This window comes from Azolla caroliniana, unplaced genomic scaffold (genome assembly GCF_043228905.1).
Source record: "Azolla caroliniana isolate FFs.n. ecotype wild unplaced genomic scaffold, voAzoCaro1.0.p SCAF_20, whole genome shotgun sequence".
Lineage (NCBI taxonomy): Eukaryota > Viridiplantae > Streptophyta > Polypodiopsida > Salviniales > Salviniaceae > Azolla > Azolla caroliniana.
In genome coordinates this window covers 11,549,783-11,573,327 of record NW_028230455.1, presented here as the reverse complement: position 1 = coordinate 11,573,327, position 23,545 = coordinate 11,549,783, and the positions used below count along the sequence as shown (strand labels likewise).

The 23,545-nt window shown below is 44.1% G+C and overlaps 1 protein-coding gene across 1 annotated transcript in view; it reads right to left on the bottom strand.

Moving 5' to 3' along the window:
- Window positions 1-18,944: 18,944 nt before the first annotated feature.
- LOC147851020 (uncharacterized) overlaps window positions 18,945-23,545 on the bottom strand; it is a 7,167-nt gene continuing 2,566 nt past the window's right edge. The window contains exons 2-6 of the mRNA XM_087335495.1: window positions 21,630-23,328; window positions 21,419-21,466; window positions 21,213-21,311; window positions 20,138-20,296; window positions 18,945-19,550 (exon numbers count right to left, since the gene is read on the bottom strand). Of these exons, the coding sequence (XP_087191621.1) occupies window positions 19,413-19,550; window positions 20,138-20,296; window positions 21,213-21,311; window positions 21,419-21,466; window positions 21,630-23,276 (2,091 nt within the window). The 5' untranslated portion in view covers window positions 23,277-23,328 and the 3' untranslated portion in view covers window positions 18,945-19,412. The remainder of the gene's footprint in view (window positions 19,551-20,137; window positions 20,297-21,212; window positions 21,312-21,418; window positions 21,467-21,629; window positions 23,329-23,545) is intronic.

Sequence of the window (23,545 nt, the reverse complement as noted above, 5' to 3'; positions counted from 1 at the left end):
TCTCCGTCTGTAAGCAACACATACTCATGTGGATTGTATCTAGTTGAAGGTCGTCTTTGTCTTATAGACCTTCTCACCCCTTCCACTTCAAGTAGAGCTGCTGAATCATCATCAATCTGGACACCTAGGGTCTGATGATCATGATCTTGTTCACCATCCTCATCGGGAGCATCATTTGCCGTATCATGATACGTCTCCCCCGTGACCTTGAGTGACTTGGGCAAGAGTTGGATTGTTGGTGACCATAGATTCAGGGGTGAACTTTGGCATCTCCTTCGGCTTTGGATCTTGCAAGGTCTGATCCTCAAGGAATACCACATCCTTACTTCTAATGACCTTCTTCTCTACTAGGTCATAAAGTCTATAAACGAATTCCTCATGGTTGTATCCTAAAAATATGCATGGTTTGCATTTTTCACCAAGCTTGGATCTTTCATCTTTTGGGATGTGGATATTAAGCCTTGCAACCAAACACTCTTAAGTGTTTGTATGACACCTCCTTACCTGTCCACACCCTCTTAGGTACATCACCATCCAAAGGGATTGATGGGGACAAATTTCCTCATTGCTGCACCCCAAAAAGATTTAAGCAATTTTGAGTGGGATAGCATACATCTTATCCGCTCACAAATTGTCCTATTCATCCTCTCAGCCACACCATTATGCTAAGGTTTTTTGGGAACACTCCTCTCAAGCCTAATCCCATGCTCACAACAATATTGTTCAAATTGTCCTCAATACTCACCCTCGTTATCCGCACCGGTACATTTAAGTTTTCTCCCTATTTCCCTTTCCACACTTACATGGAAGTTTTTAAAGATCTCAAATACTTGATCTTTAGTCTTCAATGCAAAGCACCACAACTTCCTTGAGAAGTCATCAATAAATGTGGCAAAATACAATGCTCCTCCTAGAGTCTTATCTTTCATATAACACAAGTCAGTGTGCACCAATTCTAGTGGCTGAGATTTTCTTGTTGGGAAACATGTCCCTCAGGATGGGAAGAGAAGTACCGTGTTGGTGAGTATCGACCGAGGCTGAAATCGAAAATCGAAATCGTTTCGGAAGACTATAATCATAAATAGTCTAAAATGCCCTTTGGGGGGCTATATTTGTAAATAGCCACAAAGTTGCTTTTGTTTATAAGCAACTAGGTCAAACTTTAGTAAATGTTGTTGGTCATTATTGTAAAGTTAGAACGAGGTAGTTGCCTCTGTAACCCTGAGTGAGAGAGTGAGAGTGTAACATTTCTTTTAGGGGGCAAATGCTGAAAGGCGACTCTGTGTTATCTACCAGCCAAGCAATGAACACAAGTCTCCAAGTGCATATCTCTTATCTCCGGTAGGATGTTCTTCCTAGCTAGCACCTCGAATCCTTTTTGACTCATGTGCCCAAGTCTCTTATGCCACAACTCAATGGGGACATCCCTATCGGCGAAATTCACCTCTCCATTGGACACCATATCATGCATTACATAGAGGGAATTCTATTTTAGACATCTTGCTAATACTAGCGAGCTTTTGGTGAGCTTCCATTTTCCTTCACCAAAGGAATTTGTGTAACCCTCATCATCAAGCTTACCGGCCGAAATAATATTCAACCGAATGTCCGGTACATGCCTAACATTGTTTAACACTAGTTTGCAACCGTGTCCGTGGTCATAATTATATTTCCTATGCCAACAACCTATGTCATGTCGTGGTTAGCCATTTTGACTTTACCAAAGTCACCACCGACATATGACAAGAACATCTCTCGATATGGAGTAATGTGATACAAGGCTCCCGAGTCGATAATCCAATCTGTCCGTTGGCATGCTAAGCTAACACAAGCATCATCACAAATAATGACAATGTCGCCATCACAAGTGGTTGTAGCTAGGTCATTACAGTTCTTATTGTCGGTGGTTCTTTTCTTTTGGTATTTCTTTTTATTCCAACAGTCTCTCTCATAATGGTTTGAACCACCACAATAATGATATGAAAAGTCCTTCTTGAAGTTTTTTCTACTTCTAGATTTCAAGGCTACAACCTTGGTAACAATATTGTTACCAAGGTTGTAGCCTTGAAATACTCCTCTTAGAGTTATTTCTATGATTTTGTGCACCCTAGCATGGCTTCTTCCTCTAGAGGAGTTGTTTTCTATGATGAAGGCTTTATGGTCAAAGTTGGAGTCATGCTCCTTTCATCGTGCTTCTTCATGTAGAAGACTCGACTTAAGCATGTCCAATGTCAGCTCTTTTGGTTGTGTTGCAATCCCAAGTGTCACAACAAGGGTTTCCCAACTATCTGGGAGAGCGCCTAACAATAACAAGGTCAACACCTCATTTGTTGGAGGTATATGTAAAGAGACAGTTTGACTTATTAGTCCTTGAAACGTATTTAGATGCTCTGCCATACTAGAGCAATCTTCATATCTAAGTCTTACAAGTTTTCTAAACACAAAGACTCTATTTAAGGAATTTTTGGTCTAAAACATTCTTTCGATTTTCTTTCATAACTCGTTTGCTTTGGTTTCATCACTGAAATTGTTATATAGACTCATGTCTATAAAACAACGTATGTATGCTGTTGTGTTTAGATGCATTGCTTCCCATGTTAATGCATCTATGTTCTCGGGTTTGCTCGTACCATGTAGTACGGGCAACCACAAGTCTTTGCATACTAGCATGTCCCTCATTTTGGACTTCCATATGGGGTAGTTGGATTCGGTCAACTTAATCATCCCGCCAAGTGATTCATCCATATTCCAAGTTTTGCGGAGGGTATAAACCTCGAATCTGATACCACTTGTTAGGAATATGGATCTGAATCAGGATGATTTAGACTTCCAACACAATTAACAATGAATGAAACCACAAGACAAGATGAAAGTACACCATATTTTTAACGTGGAAATTCCCCCCAAAATGGGAAAAACTATGGGAACCTTAGGTTCCAAAACATATTCACTATTTTCTAAGTATACAATGTGTTGATAGACTCTAGAGCTTACACTAGAGGAATACACATATATTTCAAGGCTACAACCTTGGTAACAATATTCACCCTACCGGATGGAATGAGCAACAAAGAAACAAGAACAAAAACCATACAACAAATGAACCTGTTACAAATAGACAGAAAAGTTGTTGTCGACTCTTTGGTAGTTCGGACAACACCTTGCTAGATCTCGGTCTTCTCATCTGCAACAAGTTCTCGCTCTCGATCGCCCCTTAGTTGAGCTCTTACACCTTGTTTCTTTGTTCTGCAAAAGCTTCACAACGTTCTCACACTCCCTAGTTAAAAATAATTGTAACTATTTCCACTTTTTGGCCATGAGTTGAGGCAAAGCTGATTCAACACTTAGTCGGTAGCCAGCTGTCAACCGACTCCATGTCATGGGCTCCACTTGAGTGGATAGACCCACCAATATGTCGATATGCATGGTCAATGTTTTTATTGCAAGTAGAAAGGCCATGTCTTGAAAGATTGCACAAAAAAGACATGGGGTTTTGGCCTCAAAATGATACATCTATTGTTCATATAAGTGTTCAACATGTTGACTTGGATAAGGGCCAACCATCTTAGTTGGTTGTAGGAACTAAACATGGAGAAAATGTTCAATCCTCCAAGGATGAGAGGTGGAGACCAAGAGGCAAAAAACATTCATTAGCAAATAAAATAGTGGGGCCTATGCATACCTATGCAAGTATAGATCATAGTGCTTCCTTGCAAGGATTAGGTGAATCATGATCACAATATGATGCAAATGTATGCCAAGTTAGTAATGATCCTCTATAATCTCTTTCCAATGTGGAAGATGTTGGCTTAGTAGGAGCCGTTTCCTTGCCCATAGAGAACAAGACAACAACAATATCGAATAATCAACAACATGCCTTGTGTTGTTGAATTTGTGTGGAAACGTATGTGTGAGGATCCGTCGTATGTGTTCGGCAAACTACACACAGAATGGAGGCAAGAAGATACAACAGAAGATAGACATAGTTTAAGCTTTAATGGAAGCTCTCTTATTGCATTCGTTCTATCTCTCTCTCTTAGAGACTCATAATACAAGAATGATCAAGAAGCTCTCTCTTTGTACATTACAACGTTCAGTTATTACTTATATACTTAGCCCTAACTATTTGGACGTGTTCACACTAAGATACAAATTGGGAGGAGTCATCCTTTTATGCTAACAAACTTCCCTGTAAAAGGACTACTCTTTCTTATTACAATTTTATGGGGTTATCTCCCCTGTGAACCTAGGTTACACTTTTAATCTAGAGTTATGATTACAAGTTGTTCGGCATGTAGCTAGGTCGGTAGAGATATAGTCGGTATATAGCTTGATTTGGCTAGTCATCCGGATCGACTTGTTCGAATCTTGTCCAAATTTTGTTGTATCTCCGACATACCTTTTGCTCCTTGCTCAGCTTCCTTCTGCTCAGTCTCTTGTCGTAGTCCCATCTTTTTCCTCAATGCTCCGAAGAGTTGAACTGGGAGTGGCTTTGTCAAGTAATCGACGATGTTCACCTCGGTGTCGATCTTCCGGACTTCGAGTTTTTTTTTAGTAATAAGCTCTTAGATGTGATGATAACACACCTCAATATACTTTGTATTTGTGTGATAGATAGGATTGTTGATGACATGAATTGCGCTCTGTGAGTCGCAATAGATGGTCGACGTTGGTCGGTCGATTCGGCTGGTAGCTGAGATGTTGGCAGACAAACAGTGCAGCCAAATCACTTCCTTCGCTGCCTATGATGGTGCTATGTACTCAGCCTCTGTGGTCGACAGAGCCGTGCAATCTTGAAGTTTCGACCTCCATGACATCGCACCGCCACCATAGGTGAAGATGTAGCCTAATGTCAACTTTCGATTGTCCGTATTTCCGGCATAATCGTAGTCACTGTAGCCTTCGACTTCCATTAAGGTTGTGAAACTCAAAGTTAGTTGTCCATCAATGGTTCCTTTTAGATACCTAAGGATGTGCTTGACAGCCTCCCAATGCTTCCGTCCTAGGATTGACATGTACCGGCTAACCACCCCTACGACATAGGCTAGGTCGGGTCGGGTCGCCACCATTGCGTACATGATACTTCCTACGGACGATGCATAGGGCATCTTCCCATTAAGCTCTCTCTCCTTGTCCGTTGAAGGGGAGTCTTTGTTCGATAGTCGGATCGATGTCGGAAGCGGTGTTGGTGTTGGCATCGCATTCTCCATGTTAAAGCGTTTCAGCACCTTTCAGATGTAGTCAGACTAGGAGAGTCGGAGAAACTTTGTTGTTTGATTTCGCTCGATCCTCATGCCCCGTATGTGATGGGCTTGTTTGAGTTCCTTCATTGCGAACTTGTGGTGAAGGTTCCGCTTTAGCTTCCTTATTTCTTTTTTATTGCTACCTACAATCAACATGTCGTTGACATATAGGATCAGGTAAATCCTAGACTCGTCGGCCAATTGCCAAATGTACATGCATGGGTCGGAGTTTGATCGGCAGTATCCAAGCTACCTGATGTAGGAGTCAAACTTCTGGTACCACATCGTCGACACCTATTTCAAGCCATAAAGACTTTTCTTCAGTCAACATACGAGGTGACATTCCTCCCTCGTCGCCGTGAAGTCTGCCGGTTGACATGTAGATGTCTTCTTCTAGATCTCCATGTAGGAATGTCGTCTTTACGTCCATCTGCTTGAGCTCTAGGTGTTCTATCGCTACGACTCCTAGGAGGAGTCGAAGGGTGGTCATCTTGAGCAATGACTACTGGTGAGAATATCTCGTCGTAGTCGACCCCATATTCTTGTTTGAATCCTTTTGCGACGAGCCAAGCTTTGTAGTTGGGTTTCTCAGAATCAAATCCACATTTGTATCGGAATACCCATTTGCAAGGTAGCGACTTTCTTCCAGCTGGTAGTTCAGCCAGCTCCCATGTCTGATTCCTGTTAATTGAGTTCATTTCGGATTTCATTTCTTGTAGCCATGTGTCGGCATCCGGTGTGGCCATAACTTTGTCATATGTGTTGGGTTCGCCTGCATCGGTGGAATGGACATAGTCAAGGCCCGGTTGATAGAACTCTATCTACCTTCGAGCTCGTCCAGACCTCCTGGGTGGCGAGATGAGTGGATCAGATCCTTCGATCGGTTTTGTTGGTCGATTGGTATTTCTTGAACCATTTGTGTCAGGAGTCTTATTGGATGACCCGTCCTCATGATGATATTTCGACGGTGTAATGTCGTTCTCCCTTGGGTACTCGTTTGACTCGAGTCTCATTTGAGCCATATCTGGTGTTTCGGTCGGTTGGACTCTGACTCTTTTGAATCTGTCATTCCCGCCTCTCGTCAATTTGACTTTGTCTTTGTTGAGTTTGACTTTGTCTTTGAGTTCGACTACTGGACATGTTGTCGATTCAGAGTCGGCAGGTATATTGTCGGGTTGTTCGAGTTCAGTTGTTTGTCGAATCTTTGAGTCGGCCTGGTGGGTCAGTCCTTCTACGACAACTATGTCACCTTCGAAGGATACCTTTTTACCCACTATTTTCTGATGGTTCCGCTGAGAGAAGATAGAGTCTTCATTGAAGACTACGTCACTACTCCGGATCAATTTCCAGTTCTCTGGGTCCCATAGCCTATAACCGAATTCCCCATCGGTTCCATAACTGAGAAATATGCACTTTGTTGCATGGGGTGCCATCTTGGTCCTTTTCTCCCTAGGGATGAACGCGTAGGCATTCGCATCCGAATATACGGAGCCTATTGTAGGTTAGTTGTTTGTCTGACCATAATGCACGTGGCACTTCAAGCCTGATTGCTTTTGACAGCAACATATTGATCAAATATACTGCCGTTTGCAATGCTTCAGCCCAGAACTCCAGCTTTAGTCCAGCTTGTTGGAGCATTGTCGTCGCCATCTCCTAGATTGTTCGATTGATCTGTTCTGCCACTCCATTCTGCATGGGTGTGTATGTGTAAAGAATCGAACATGATTCTTGTGTAGCGGAAGAGATGTGTGTTATGTGTGTTTGTGTGAGAGAAAAGAGATGAGAGAAGAGAAAACACAAGGTAGATTAGATAGAATGGAAATAGAATACTCAAGAAGAAGAAGATGTATATTCACAAGGAGAATATGAAATACAAAAATGTAGCATTACAAGGAGTCACAACCAACTTAATATGAAGTATGAGGAGGGTGCTTTATATTGTCAAGAATCATGATCGGCCACAACCGGCTCCTCGTTCGGATGTTCGGGTGCAGGGAACGTAAAGTAGAATGCACTCAAACAGAGTACGAAGAACAGAAATAGCACAAGAGAAAGAAACACACAATTTTAACGTGGAAACCCGAAATAGGAAAAACCATGGGGGTCCACAAACCCCAAGAAACAGAATCACTATGCTAAAAGGAGGAGTACAACTAGAAGCTCCGAGCCAACGACCTCGAGATTCTACTTCATCAACAAATGGCTACAGAGTTACACACGCTCTCGCTCTCACTCACTTATTGTTACACAGTTACAGAGGCAACGACGTTCTAAGTAACCTTTTAACAATAACTCATCGTTATAACATTAAGATTGCCCTAAGTACTTATACCAGTACACCTTTTGGGTTATTTACAAGTGTAGCCCATAAGGGCATATTTAGACTATTTACAAGTATAGTCTTCCGAGTTGGTTGTCTACACGATTTCGGTTTTGGCCGAGGCCAAGTTCCTCATCAACTCGACTCTTCTCTTCCCATCCGGAGGAACCCGTTGTCGTGGAGAAAACCATCCCTAGGCGGAATTGGAGAATAATGTGCGTGAACTGGCCTTTATACGTAGGCACAAGTTTTGTTGTAATATATATATTTAGGTACAAGTCGGCAGATGTGAATATCCTAGGTAGCACGCATTTGTTAGGTAGAAAATCGAGGCGTATCGCTGTAGGACAGAGAGTAAAGATGATGTAATGGGTTGTGACGGCCTCCCTCCTTAGGCTATAAAAGAGAGGGAGAGGAATCGTAATGGGATCGCTTTTGTCGAGGACGAAGTGCTGTCAGACTGGGACCGAGCTCTTCTCCTCCGTCTTTCTCTGTATTTTGGGTTGTGCAAGTTCTCGAGACGCTGACACTGCTCCGCGGAACGCCTGAGTGCTTCCGGCAGAGTCTCCATCTCGCATCTGTGTGAGTGTGTGCGTGTAGGCGTCAGAGCTTGTCGCTCACCGGCCCGCCGGTTGTAACCCCTTTCATCTGATATATATATATATATATATATATAGATATATATATATATATATATATATATATATATATACATACACACATTCATCTTGTTCAATCGGTTGCAGTTTGTGTGTATTTGTGTGTGTGCGAAGCACGACTGTTGTCTTTCTTGCTCCCCTCTTGCTCTCTTGTTCCTCGGTCCAAGAACCTCATGGTCCCGCCTCGTTCTACATGCACGCGCGTAATAATGCGACATATTTGGTGAACCCGACGTGAAAGGCGGCAGAGGGATAGAAAGATGAGGGGATTAGAGCTTGTAGAAGCCATGGCTTCAGCTGTGGATCGGATAGTGAGTGTGCGCGAAGGCACAACCGCCCTCGATAGGGCCATTGAAGCGATCGTCGGCACGATAGGCCAGTTCGGTGGAAAGGACGTCACGAGCTATTTGGAGGCCTATCGAGCCGAAATGGTGATGAGGGACATTCCGGAGGACAGACAATTGGCCAGATTCCCTCGGGTGGCAATGCCGAGCATCCATGCGGAGGTGCTCGAGGTACGGACTGAGAGCCGGACTTGGGAAGAGTTTGAAGGTTGGCTCCTTGAGAAATACGGGCTTGATGACGCGCTTCGGCTATCAAAGCGGGACTTCATGGAATGGGTGGAGACCCCCGAAAAGGGGAGAAACGCGTCGGTGCTCCACCGGGAGTTTGAAGAATGCTTCGCGCGTCTTTCGGCGCTGGACCAGACCGTACTGGACACAAGTCGTGTCCTATTGTTCGTTAAATCCGTGGACGTGAGGGACCGGGAGCAAATGGGCCTCCTGCTAGAGACCGACGATGGGCTGACAGCCGACTGGGCCGTGGTGAAGATAGTCTACGACCGTTTCGACAAATGGAGAGATTTGGTCGATAAAGGCTCGGCGGGGGCATGCTCTGTTCTGGCAAGGAAGCTCGAGGTACCCCCACCGGCGCGAAGGGAGGAGACCCGAGATTGTCTTGAGACCGGCTCGACTTCGACCAGCGTGGTCAAGGGCCCGTCCGGAGGTGCGGCTCTAGAGGAGCTGACTCGGATGGTGAGGGACCTCCAGATTGCACAGGCACGGACGGACAGCGGCGAACAAGCCCGCGACCGAAGGCCTCTGGCCGGGCATCAGTGCTTGAGGTGCGATGCGGTCGGCCACGCTCGGAAGGACTGCGGGGATTTCGCCGAAGCGATAAGGTCTATCGTGGTGTACCTGTGGAACGAGCGTGTGCACGCTAGCAAAACCAGGAGGGCCCTGGAACTGAACGTTAGACGAGGGGGAATGAAGCGGCGGCTCGCCACGCGGAGACTGTCCACTACTCGGCGTCGGCAGGAATCCGGGTCGAGAGCGACGAAGTCCGGAAGACGAAGGACTCCGGGTTCTGGCCGTTGATGCTAGAAGGCCTTGCTGGTGTACGACTAAGGAAAGAGGAAGCGGACCGCGTAGAAAGGCGGGTCTGGGAGGTAACCGGGTGGAGTGACCCGGTCGAAGAAAAGACGGGCTTCGTAGAAGCTGCGTGCCAGAAATACGAGGTTCTGATGGAAGAGAAGTGTACGGGAAAAGCCGGAGGGGATAGACCCTCAAAACGGTATGAGACCCGGTTCGGGCAGAGGAAGAATGACGCCAGTGCATCCGGTGCACCGGACAAGGCCAAGAAGGTCAGTTATCATTTGAGCAAATAGATCGAAAGAAACACGGACCTACGAAAGGTCCTGGAGGAATGGATCCTTGACAGCAAAATGGAGCTGTCACTGAGGGAAGTGCTCGGTATCGCTAAAAAGGAGTTCCACGACTCCATCGTAGACTTGGTGAAGCGGAAGAGGCTTTAGACGGAGCTGGAGCCGGAGAAGCCGGTGGAGGTGCGAACAACGCACCTAGAAGACATGGCCCTGGAAGACGAGTTGGCGGAAAGCCACTATTCGAGGCTACATTGGGCCAAAGCCACTACGGAGACCCCCGTTAAGATCGGAGATGTCCAGGAGCCGATGGTGGCATTGGTAGACCATGGTTCGGAAATCAACCTGATGTCCATGGACTTTTACAAGAAGGGCAAGTGGCCAATCAACACCAAGCACGGGTGGAAAATACGAGCGGCGACGCACGCCACAGAGGAGCTACACGGAGCCTGCCCAAATGTATGAGTGAAAATCGGTGATGTTGAGATCGATCAACACTTCTTTCTGCAGGAGACATCCTCGCACCCGGTGATACTCGGAGAACCGTACATCACAACGGCACGAATGGAGATGAAGGTGCTAGAAAACGGTTCAGACAGGCGTCACTCCGTTCAGTTTCTGACGGTACGACCAAACCACGAACGTAACCGCGAGACCCTCGGAGGCGAAAACCGAGGGGATTTTTAGAGAGGGCTATCAAGGTGTTGGGCCGCGATAGTCTGGACACTTCGGAAAAACCCCACACGTGTACAATAGGCAGAAGAACTTGTACCATAGGTAGGAAGTTTTGGTTCTCCGATAGCGGAGGTTGTACAATAACCGACGTCGTTGGCTGGGAGAAGCGGGTAGAAGAGCAACTCAGGGCATGTGGCGTTCTCGCCCCGGAAGAGGAAATCAATGGAGCCATGGAGGCGGTCTCTCTTGATGACACCTTGGGGAAGTTAAGGAAGGTGTTCGACGAGGGCCTTAGTGAAGACCGAACGATTCCGGTATGTTCAGAAAAGATGTACGAAGTCATCACTGACTTCGGTAGAGGACTCGAGTCGGATCAGACGGCCCGAGTGGATACGAAGTACAAGACTGTGGACCAGAAGGTGACGCCAGTCCCGGCACCCTTGCCAGAGGGCAACGAGTTACGGATGAAAGGGGTCGCGTCGGACCCGAGTTTACGAGATCCGGCCGGCATAGGACACCGATTCACCAACATAACGCTACGAAAGCTCAAGGTCGGTGGGGGTGGCTTTCTACTGCCGGCGGAGGAGGACCGGTTTCGGGGAATGCTCGGGAGGCACAGAAAGGCCTTCGCATTCTCGCCGGAGGAAATCAGCTGCGTAGACCCGACAATTGTGGAACTTATGGTGATCTTCACGGTACCGCATGTACCGTGGAATCTCAAACCGATTCCAGTACCCAGAGCTCACATCCCAAAGCTGATGCGGTTGCTGAAACAGAAGGTGGATATGGGCATCCTCAAACCGTCGAGTGCCCCATATTCTAATCGGTGGTTTACCGTGCCCAAGAAGAACGGCACGCTGCGCTTCATTCAAGACCTACAGCCGGTCAACAAGGTGACCATTCGGAACGCAGGAATCGGGCCGACCATAGACGAGTTCGCGGAGGCCTTCGCCGGAAGGTCAATTTACTCGGTCGGTGATTTGTACTCAGGATACGATCAGTTCCAACTAGTCGTGGAGAGCAGGGACATTACGACAATGCAGACCCCTCTCGGCCTAGTACGAGGGGATGAACTCGGTAGCCCACATGGTGAACACAATGAACAAAGTGCTAAGGGATTGTATCCCGGACATCACCATGCCATTCTTAGAAGACATCCCGATCAAAGGATGCCCGATGGAGGATAAGAACGAGACAATTGGACCGAACGGATGTCGGAAATTCGTGGCAGACCACGTCGATGACTGCGAGAAGGTGTTGCAAAGACTAGAGGGCGCGAGTCTCACCTTCTTCGAGGAAAAATCGGCCTTCGGGTAATCAGAGATCATGGTCGTCGTACACCTATGCGGACCATTCGGTCGGAAACCGTCGTCGGCCAAGGTAGAGGCCATCTCCGCAATGAAGCGCGATTGCAATTCGGTCACGGAAGTCCGGAGATTCTTGGGAGCATGCGCGTTCTACCATATCTGGATCCCGCATTACGCCCACGTCGCAAAGCCGCTCTATGGATTGCTAAAGAAAGGGCGTAATTTTGAGTGGAGAGAGGAGCATACGGAGTCGGTCCGGAAGATGAAAGAAGCACTTGTTGCGGCGCCGACACTCCGGAAAGCGGTCTACGGTAAAGACATTCTGATTTACGTGACCGTAGACACGAGTCCGACCGGAATCGAATGGGTGATCAACCAGGAGGATGAGAATGGCACGAGGTTCCCCATCCGATTCGGCGCGAAAGTCCTTAGTGAATGACAGCGGGGGTACGCCCAGGTTAAACGCAAACTTTAGGGTATCGTTTCGGCGGTCAAGGCCGATAAAGACTACCTGATCGGGACGGAGGTAATAATTGAGACAGACTACTTGCCGATTCTTGGTATGGTTTCCGGATGCGCGATGCCGGACCTGGCAATGCTCAGGTGGATAGCATACATCAAGTCCTTGAATCTGGAAATACGACACATTTCCGGAAAAGACAACGCCATGGCTGACATGCTTTCGAGGGCAAGATTCGATGATGAGGACGGCATGGTTTCCGAGGACGAAGAAGTCGGCGTGGACTTCTTCGAGACGGCTTACATAACAACAAGGGAGGGGAGTACTCCGGCGCTTAACGAGTTCGACGAGAGCAAGTACGATGGGGAGTGGCTCCAGATTGGCGGGTTCCTGAAGACAATGACATCGGACATGGCGTGGACAAAGGAAGAGACCAACCGGATTCGGACGAAAGCGTACCGGTTCTTCCTACCAGATGGGTGCATATGGAAGCACCCGAAGAAGAGAAATGACATTTCGCTCCGGGTTGTGGCGAAGGAAGAGGAATAGGTGGAATTGTTGACGGCGTACCACGAGAGTCCCTAAGCCGGACACTGCGGGACGTGGGCCACATTCGAGAAGCTGAAGGGGAAGTACTGGTGGCCGGGACTATACCGGGACGTGCATCGGTTTGTGACGACCTGTGAAAGCTGCCAAATGCACTCCATAGTCCGACATCGGGACGAGCTTCACCCGACCTACCCTCCGACTGTCCACTTCAAGTGGATGGTGGATCTGGTGATGATGCCGGTGGAGGTAGGGCAGATGTGATATCTGGTGCTGACATGGGAGGACCTGACAAACCAGGTGGAAGGCCGAGTGTTGCCGAACAAAACGACCGCGGTCATGTGCCGATTTCTGATCGAAGAAGTGGTATGCCGGTACAAGTGCGTAGGAAAGATCGTAGCTGACCGCGGAGAACTGGACGCAAGAGAGGCTAAAGAGTTCTTTGACCGGCTAGGGGTTAAACTCTCGCTCACCACGGCATACAATCCAAAGGCGAACGGGAAGGTGGAACGCAGACATGGGCTGATCGTCAAAGCGTTAGTGCGGGCATGTGGAGGCCAAGTCAGAAACTGGTTGCGGCTCTTACCCTATGCGTTATGGGCCGACCAAACTACGCATAGTTCGGTAACCGGGTTCACGCCGGCGGAGCTGATGTACGGGCAGAAGCCGGTCATGCCGATGGAGCGAACAATCTCCTCATGGGCCACTGTGGACTGGAGAGACGAGATGAGCCGGTAGGAGCTATTAGCGGCGCGGATTCGACAACTCGAGCGAAGGCCAGAGGATGTGGAACAAGCCGCAGAAAAGTTGCGGGCCACGAGAGTGAAGAACAAGGGACGATTCGACCGAACTCACCGACTAAGACCGAAGAAAATCAAGGAAGGCGACTGGGTTCTGGTATATGACAGCAGCCTCGATAACCAGCACAAGGCGATGCGGAAGTTCGCAAAGAGGTGGTTCGGGCCTTACGTGGTGACAAGCGCCAATGACAACGGGACCTACCATCTTGTGGAGCTTGACGGGACGAGGATGGCAGTACCGGTGACCGGGAAAAGGATCAAAGCGTTCAAACAGCGGCAGGAGGACGAACCAGACCCGGATGACTTGGATTGCGAGGACGACCGGTTCGGGGCGAATGGCAATCCGGAGGACGAGGGGTAAGCGCAGGCCTATCTTCTCCGGCAAGGGTCTATTTTGGCGCATACTGGTGGATGCGCGATTAGGTGGGGGCGGATGTCATGGAGAAAACCATCCCTAGGCGGAATCGGAGAATAATGTGCGCGAACTGGCCTTTATACGTAGGCACAAGTTTTGTTGTAATATATATATTTAGGTACAAGTCGGCAGATGTGAATATCCTAGGTAGCACGCATTCGTTAGGTAGAAAATTGAGGCGTATCTCTGTAGGACAGAGAGTAAAGAGGATGTAACGGGTTGTGACGGCCTCCCTCCTTAGGCTATAAAAGAGAGGGAGAGGAATCGTAATGGGATCGCTTTTGTCGAGGACGAAGTGTTGTCGGACTAGGACCGAGCTCTTCTCCTCCGTCTTTCTCTATATTTTGGGTTGTGCAGGTTCTCGGGAGGCTGACACTGCTCCGCGGAACGCCCGAGTGCTTCCGGCAGAGTCTCCATCTTGCGTCTATGTGAGTGTGTGCGTGTAGGCGTCAGAGCTTGTCGCTCACCGGCCCGCCGGTTGTAACCCCTTTCATATGATATATATATATATATATATATATACATACACACATTCATCTTGTTCAATCGGTTGCGGTTTGTGTGTATTTGTGTGTGTGCGAAGCATGGCTGTTGTCTTTCTTGCTCCCCTCCTGCTCTCTTGTTCCTCGGTCCAAGACCCTCGTGGTCCCGCCTCGTTCTACACGCACGCACGTAATAACGCGACATCGTTTCCTAACTTATATATAGTCACCCTCTCTCTCTATTAACTAACTACAACAACCACTCTCTCTTGGGGAATGTGAAGACTCATAGTCATGGAGAATATGTAACTCATTAGTTATGTGTCATAGAATATGATTCTATGACACATAGTTAATGTGTAGAGAGTAGTGGTGTGACTCTTGACCTTTGAGTAATCATAGATTCTCAAAAGGTGAGTTCACACGTTGCACTATGTTGAGCTTGATTCTCAACACTATGGAATGGTCTTTTGGTGCCGGATCACTTTGTCAGACCAGTATTGTTTGAAGGCTCAAGAGGTGTATTCTCCTCCATTGTCGGATCAGAGTGTGTCTTCACTCTATATACTGACCGGTTCTCCACTTCAATTATCTACCGAGAGAAGACCTCGAGCGCTTCGTCTTTGGACTTGATGGAGTAGGCTCAAGCCTCCTATCTTCAGGTTTCCTCGGTTGATCATCCATGTCGTTCGATACCTGTCTTCGGCAAGCATGCCGATGGAGACCGGGATCCTTTTTAGATCGGGTATGTGTCGGACTTGATGCATGATTATTGTGTTGTCGTTTGGCAGTTGAATTGGTACTTTGCCAACTCTTGTTATTCTGCACTCATGTCCATTGCCTAGTCGAACTATGCCGCTAGCGCCAACCGAATTGTTTGAAAACCACTCCATGTTTGGGGTCACGTGAAATGTGGCACCAGAATCCAGTAACCACATGTGTGCATCTTGTGCAATGTAGAGGACTTCTCCGATCATTGAATCTTCTAATGAGAGAATTTCTCCTAATCGGGTGTCGGCAACGTTGATTTGATTGCCAACCGAAGAGTGGTCCAAGTCGGGTCGTCCTCGATTTCGCTCAGATCACCAACCACTCTCTTTCCTCTTGATCAACCAATAATCGGAAACATTGTGGCCAGATTTTTTGCAATGTGTGTAGAATTCACCTGATCAGCCTGTTCTTGACTTCAACTTCTGTCGATCTCCCCTCGTCTTTGATCGATTGATGTTTCAACCGGTTCTATCGGCTTGCTCTCTCGATCGACTAAATCTATTGATCAGCTCGGTCGAGTGGTGGGCATCTGCCGACTCATCGATGGTGAGTCCCATCGATTTTCGCCGAATGTCCTCGGTGAGGACTTGGCCGATTTTCTCATCCAGATTTAGGATCAGTCAGCTATTGGCGTAGGTCGTGCAGAATACCTCCCAACTCGCCGACAAGCTCGATAGGAGGGCAAGGGCTTTCACTTCTTCTTCGAAATTGATCCCTTGTGAGGAGAGTTCTAACAACACCCGGCTGAAGGTGTTGATGTGGGAGGTAGTCAGATCGGTCTCTCTCATCTTCATGTTGAACAATTGTTTGATCAAAATCAGTTTTGAAGATCAAGACTTTTTCTCGTACACGATTGTTAGCTTCTCCCACAACGGGAACGTTGTTGTCTCTTTTGCCATACTAAAGTAGAAGTTTTTGGCCAGGTGCATTCAAATGGTGGAGCGAGCGATTTCGTCCATAGATCTCCATTCTTCAGTTGTCATTGAGGGTGGTTTTTCATTGTGTCGAATGGCTTCGACTTGTCTTCTAATGATCAACACATTGTAAGGGGGTTCGAGTGTGAGAGGAGAGAGGGAGAGATGAGATGCACAGAGAGAACAAATGAGAGAGAGAGAGAGAGAGAGAGAGAGAGAATCAAGACAGACACAGTTTGTGGGTAACTTCAATATTCCATATTTTCATGCCCCATGAGTCAGGATTTATATAAGATCTTTACAAAAAGCCGAATGGACGTAGGTACACCTACTTACCTCACCTAACACTCACACACTCACATAGTCACATTTCATATTCCACATTACACCTTCACATTACACTTAACCCTCCCGTATACCTATAGGGGTAACACACATCCTGCATCATCTCCTTCCATGGGGCAAAGTTTTTGCCGTCGAATTTTTTGATTTCAACTTCTGTTCTGGATGTTGAAGCCATGTTCTTCTTCGAAAGTGAGATTTTTCTAACCTCCTCTTTTTCCTTTCAGCTTTTCAGCTGTTTGTTGCTATCAAACCGTAAATCACTTTGATACTAGTTGGTGTTGTTGAATATGCGTGGAAACGTATGTGTGAGGATCTGTCATATGTTTTCAGTAAACTACACACAGAGTGGAGGCAAGAAGATACAACAGAAGATAGACACGATTTAAGCTTTAATGGAAGCTCTGTTATTGCATTTGTTCTATCTCCCTCTCTCAGAGACTCATAATACAAGAATGATCAAGAAGCTCTCTCTCTGTACATTACAATGTTAGGTTATTGCTTATATACTAAGCCCTAACTATTTGGACGTGTTCACACTAAGATACAAATTGGAAGGAGTCGGCCTTTTATGCCAACACCTTGCTCAATTCATCTCGACCATTAAACCGTTTTATGAAGAGATTGTCTAGTTTGAATGTTAACTCTATTTGCACAATCCCAATCAGCTCTCATTTAGAAAATACTTGTGACTTTTCAACCTCTTAAGTGGAATGCCACATTTTGGTTTGAATTTCTATTTTTTTTTTGGAGATATGGTTGATAATGATGTTGTATATTTATACGAGTGCATGTTCTCTTCAAATCCATGCAATCTCTTGTTGCCTTTTCATTTCCGTTTTATGGTTATTATAAAGAATCTTGAGTTGCAGCGAATGTATGGTTGGTTGTTAGGTAACAAACACTACATTTCACAAAATACATTAATTGTGACAACTTCGAGGAAGTTTTGTTAAAAGGTCTTGAGGCAGAAACTATGCATCTATTGCCATTGACCGATGTAATGGGGCAAAGGCAAGTGGTTGTTTCATTAGGTTCCCATATACTTCCTAATTGTGGGTATAATTATATTCATGAAGATGGTTTGTTTGAAGGGAAAGCATTGGCTAGAGCACATCATCACCTCAGAATTGTTCGTGGTGCATTACATGGTCCAATTCAATAAGCGGAATGAGAGATGGGAATGATTTCATTCTGGAACCATTGGAAAAAAAGTAGGAAGATGGGATTGTAGCCGCCTATGTCATCTTAAATGCAAGCTATGTCATGGAATGTTCAAGGGTTAGGTGATCCAAGACTTTCTCTTGCTTAAATGCATTTGTATCTTGATATGTATTTTTTCTTACAGGAAATTGGGACATGTTTTGGTCCCCTACAATAGGTGACACAAAAGTTCGTTAAAGTGTAGGTATGGCTGTTTCCCAAAGGTGAGTGCCATTAATTATACAAAGGCAAGTGGTTATCCCTACCAAGGCTCAATTTATTATTATACAAGTGTGTACATGGGGACCCTTGAATGTATATGCTCCTAATATGGCCTTTGCTCGGAAACACTTTTGGCAAGATTTACTAAATGCTTTACCTCCTCTTAATCACTAGTGTATTGCTGGTGATTTCAACATGATTGAGGATCCCATTGATAGAGTGAAAGGTAGCTCAACAACAATACATGGACACGCATTGGCAATTTGGGAACAATTAATAATTTCATTACAACAGTTAGATGCCTAGCATGCTCCTTTGTTGGTTCGTAGAGAGTCTTCACTCCTTTTTTTATTATCAAATAGACATCAAGTGGTACTAATTTATCTGTGTCCCGCAAATCTATCTCATCTACTCACACAATATGCATAATGTTGCTTAGCGACACAGTTCCTTACCCTATGGAAAGTTACATCATTTATGTCCTCGAAGGATGGCAATCCTTTTTGGCACTTTCAAACACCAAGATGGTCATTCCCTCCGTTGATCACTTAAGAATTGAAACTATGTTAGTTGCTTACACTAATGAATCACATAGACAATGTTACCACAAATCACACCACTCTTCAATCACAACCATTTACAAGATTTGTACAAAGTAACTTTATTTTGGTATTGGGTTATGGTGTGCTATAGAAAGGCACACCGCCTAGGACAATAACTACGAAAGTTGCCAACAAGAGCACATTATCTAACAATTGATGAATTCGTAAACATTGATGGGAACTATGTATTCCTAATTGCTTATATATTAGTCCTTGGGCAATAGATTAATAAATCATAAGCACTTTTAGATTTTCTTGTTCGTTTACGTCATTGGTCATGCACACAGCCTCTCTAAGTGAGAATACAATTGCTCTTTTCAACAGGAAAATAAGAAACAATATATTACAAGATATTAATTTCAATAGTGTTACAACTTTGAATCTAGATCTCAAGGCCTGCTAAATGATAAAATGGAAGCTAATAAAAATGATGACATTAGTGAACCAAGAATTTCCCTTTTTAAAGAATATATTATCATCCTCTAAACCTTCATATCCATTAAGGTTAGAATTAATCTTTCATGAATAGATGGATGGTGTTTTTAGAGATTTTATGCATCTTTGCAATTAGTCATAACAGCAATTAAGAGGAAGCAAACCTTTGTATATAAATTGATAAATGGACACGAGTGGCCGGCCAATCAAGATAACTTTTCAGCAAATGGGGTAAGGATAGGGAAACGCCCAACCACTCACGATAAAGTTGTCAGCAAATGGTAGTTGGATTGAGAAGAAAAAGCTTGTTCTCTTTTCTTTTCACTCATCATACTCTCAATACAGAGTATTTCATGTTATGGGTCAGATGAGAGAGCGGTGGTCTTGCAAATTGGGCACTCATTTTTCCTTTGCAACCATTGCTCGATACAAGTAAAGTGATACTTGTGACCACACTTAAGTAGACCCAGCACAATATTTTCCTCAAAATCCTCCTGCAAGGAAAGTCCAAATGATAACCTCAACCATAATGTATCTTATGCACCTTAAATTTGAGCATACATTGATTGCTTCGGTTTGAAATAATACACACCCACTGATTCATACAAGGTCTTAAATTTGAAGATTCCCTTATTCATTTATTTTCTTTGAAATAATACATCATTTTTTTCACACAGGGCCCTAAATTGGAAGTCTACGGTGAAGATTTCATATGAAAGTTCTCATTGAATCATACGCATAACTTTGAATCGCAAACTGAAGTTCAAATCTAAGCATTAATTTGCAAACTCAAACTTGAAGCTCAGATAATACAAAACATTACAAAATTTGTGGTTTCAAATGTAAGCATTCCTTCACACACTCAAAAAGAAAGTGCTTTATCATATTTTTCTTAATTAAATAAGCATATTTTATGAATTATCCATCACTGATTTGAAGCATATTTTATGAGTTAAATAAGCATTTTTTTCTTAATTAAATCAGCATATTTTACTGCATTGATTCACCGCATCCTTAAAAGAGAACCAAATTAACCACATTGACTTCATTGATTCGCACACACATTTCAAGACATTTTTACCTGACATATACTGCAATTTATTTCAATACCATCTGACACAAGACAGGGAGCATCATTTCTTCTTGCATGGTATTTTTCACTCTGAACACATTTGGAGATCATATCCTTCTCTAATCCTGTTGACACAAAGCCCATACTTTCCTCTAACGAAAGGAGATCCTGAAAGAAGTTTTAGATTGATGAGTTTTTGAATCATGATGCCCATATATACAAGAACAAGTTACATCAAAAATAAATTTACCAAGAAGGCCATCTAAAAATTGCATTTTAGCATACCATAGAGGCTAAAATGCCGCTCATCTTGACCAAAATCTCAAATGCTACAAAAAATTGATTATGCTGATAATTTATAAAACATAAGCAGTTTTGCTATTTGTCTTTAAGAGGCAAATAATATTTCTTTCTTTGCCACCGACATATAAACTGGTTATAGATATTTCTAAATTCAACGTGACAAGAAAACTCTGCTTTAGGGTAGAAGCAGGGAAGTAAATACATGTTTTGAGATTCATCATAGGAGGCCAACCTATGAGAAGTATCAGAGAAATGGGTTTGCTAGATTAAATGTGTCAAAATAAATCTACTTGAGAATTACAATACCCTGTTGCGCCTCATATATATTTTGAGTATTGATCATATGACATCAAGCTCCAACACACACTTTGTTATTTCTCTCGTTATATTATACCACTCTTTAGGATATTAGACAAAGGGATTGCACACCCCTTTGCAAGACAATCTTATTAAGGCTGAGGAGGTGACAACAAGTTATTGATTTAAAATAGGATCTGAGTTTATCTTTATTTTCCAAGTGCCCTTTGGTGTGCCCCCCATTTGAGCAATTATATTGTCAATTCTACCCGTTTTCTCTCTTTTGAGGACAAAAGATATTGCAGAAAACAAAGTAAGATTTGAGTGTAATTTGGGGTTTTCTTGAAAATATTTCAACTAATAAACACAGCACACACGTGCATTATTTTGCCAGAGCCAAATCAAAGGTAAGTAGCAAAATGAACATTTAATAATGGGCTGAAAAGAAAGACAGGTAGGTCATATAGGGCATAGCTCAGGTTACCTCGTAAGTCATATTATCAATATCAAGCCTGAGATCTCTGTGTCGATCATATGAAGATATTCCGCGAAGAAGAAGGTTTGCCTCCAACATAAATGCTTGCTGTTCAGTGTCCAAAATTAGGGTTATCAATAACATCTAGGAATGCCAATAATCAATCCAAGCATACCAGGACATTTAAATTTAAAAATGTTATGAAATGAACAGACCTCGTAAGATATACCATCCCTCTCCACATGACCCCTAGTTGATAGGACCTGAAAGTACATATCACACTCAGCAGTTCACAATAAGAAACACGCCAACTACCCCTAACTTATTGGGTATTCTGACTACGGGATGTTTTGGTAAGTACCCCAAAAAGTGGGAATCTTTGGTGTTTTTCTGCTTCAAAATATTATAGTATGACCATAGACTCACCTCAGAAGACCCTCCAAAAGTCAAGTACTCTTCGTTTTCCTCATAAGAACGCACTGGGAAGCGTCTGAAAGGTCGATATTGAGTTGCTCTTGCTGATCTTCCATGATAACCCATTTGATAATACTGTGAAGAAGATAGCATTTGCCTTAAATCTTGACTGTGAAAAGTACTTGAATCCGCTGGTTGATGTCCATCAGGACTACTCATGCAAGATGAAGGGAAAGATATGTCTTCAAGGGTTTCTGTGTGATTCTGCATATGTTCATACAAGGAATTTGAGGTAATGTGTCCATTCCTAGAGGTCGATGATGATGGATCAACCATGTTAGAAGAGACACAAGTGCTTATATAGCCAGTACTAATGTTTATAGATGATTGTGATGACCTTGAATCTACCTCTGTTCTCTCCTCCACATCCATTTCTCTGTTTCTTACAATATCTCTTCCATGAACTGCAACAAATTTTCCTCCATTTTCATCAAAAGATATTTGGGAGGTAGCTTCTGAGGAATTTAAGGAAAATGTTGGGGTATTAATGTTTCTTTCATTGCCATGATCATTGTGTCTCTCTTGCATTTCAGTACTACTAGATATAATAGAACCAAAAATAATGGAATTTCGCCTTACTGAACAATCATTTGAATCTGGTAACAATGATAATTCAATGGGTGAAACTGATTGTTCCATGTTAGATAAATTATTTGCTTCAGGAAGTAAACCATCTCTATGTGAGATTTGGCGAGGAACACATCCTGTGCTTCTCGCCAAAAAGCTTATAACTTGTCTTGATTCTCTGGAATTTTGGATTCTTTTCTGCCCATTATGAATATGTGGAATATTTCTACTACCAGTGGTGAAAGTGAGAGTTGGAAGAACATCAGCAGATGACATACAACTGAATTTTCTCAAAGATCGATTGCTTTTCTTGCTTTCTAGATGAGTCTCAGATGACCCACATCCTGAAAACCCGATTCCCTCTCTAGATGGCACCTCATGAGAGCATATGTGAGGTATCGAATTACCTAAATTTCTCTCTCTAGATTGCACGTCACGCAAGGAAGTTTGAGCTGTCAAATTACCTGAAAAACTCGCACCTTCTCTCGATAGCTTTGCTGGTGTGCAAGTAGATCTTCCAAAGCAGTTGGATTCTACTGCTTCACCTCGCAAGGAAATCAGGGGAACATCTCTACTATCTTTCTCACTTTCTTTACCATTTCTACACTTTACATAACACTGATCACTACATTGTCTACCTCCACACATGTTTATCATCTGACTTTCTTGATGATTCAGAACCCTATTTTTTGAGTAGGCCCTTTTTAAATCAGAAGAAAAGGGTCCAACACTTTGGTTTTGATATATACTATCAGAATTATTGCGTCGAAGCCTCCTCGAAGCATTGACTCTCCTCACCTGAATTATGGAAGGATCTAGTATTCTTGTTTCCCTTGAAGTAGAACGTGCATCCGATAACATTCCTATAGGTTCTTTCAATCGAAGAGAGCTTTCTGGGTAGCAAGAATCATGTTCTGTGGAGATCGATAATTGATCCAAATGTTCTATTTGCTTGATTAAATCGCCCACTCTCCTTGCATTGTTGCAATGTTCTCTGCCATGTCGTCTAGAGGATCTAGGAGAGCTATCCATGCTTTCTTTGTCAGCAGTTAGGCCACAAACTCAAATGAGTTATAACCTTATTCTGTGGAAAAGAATCATGCAATCCAATGTTAATGTAGGGAAAAGCTCTGAAAAATCCAGTTGTTTTTCTGTATTTCTGCAAATATCCCTAAAACCAAAATATTCCATTATTTCCCCAAATGCTCTTGCTTAACTGTGTAAATAGTGGATGAATTGACCATATAATCACTCGCATAGTAGATATATTTGCTCTTTAAGGGGCTGAATGAGGGCATTTG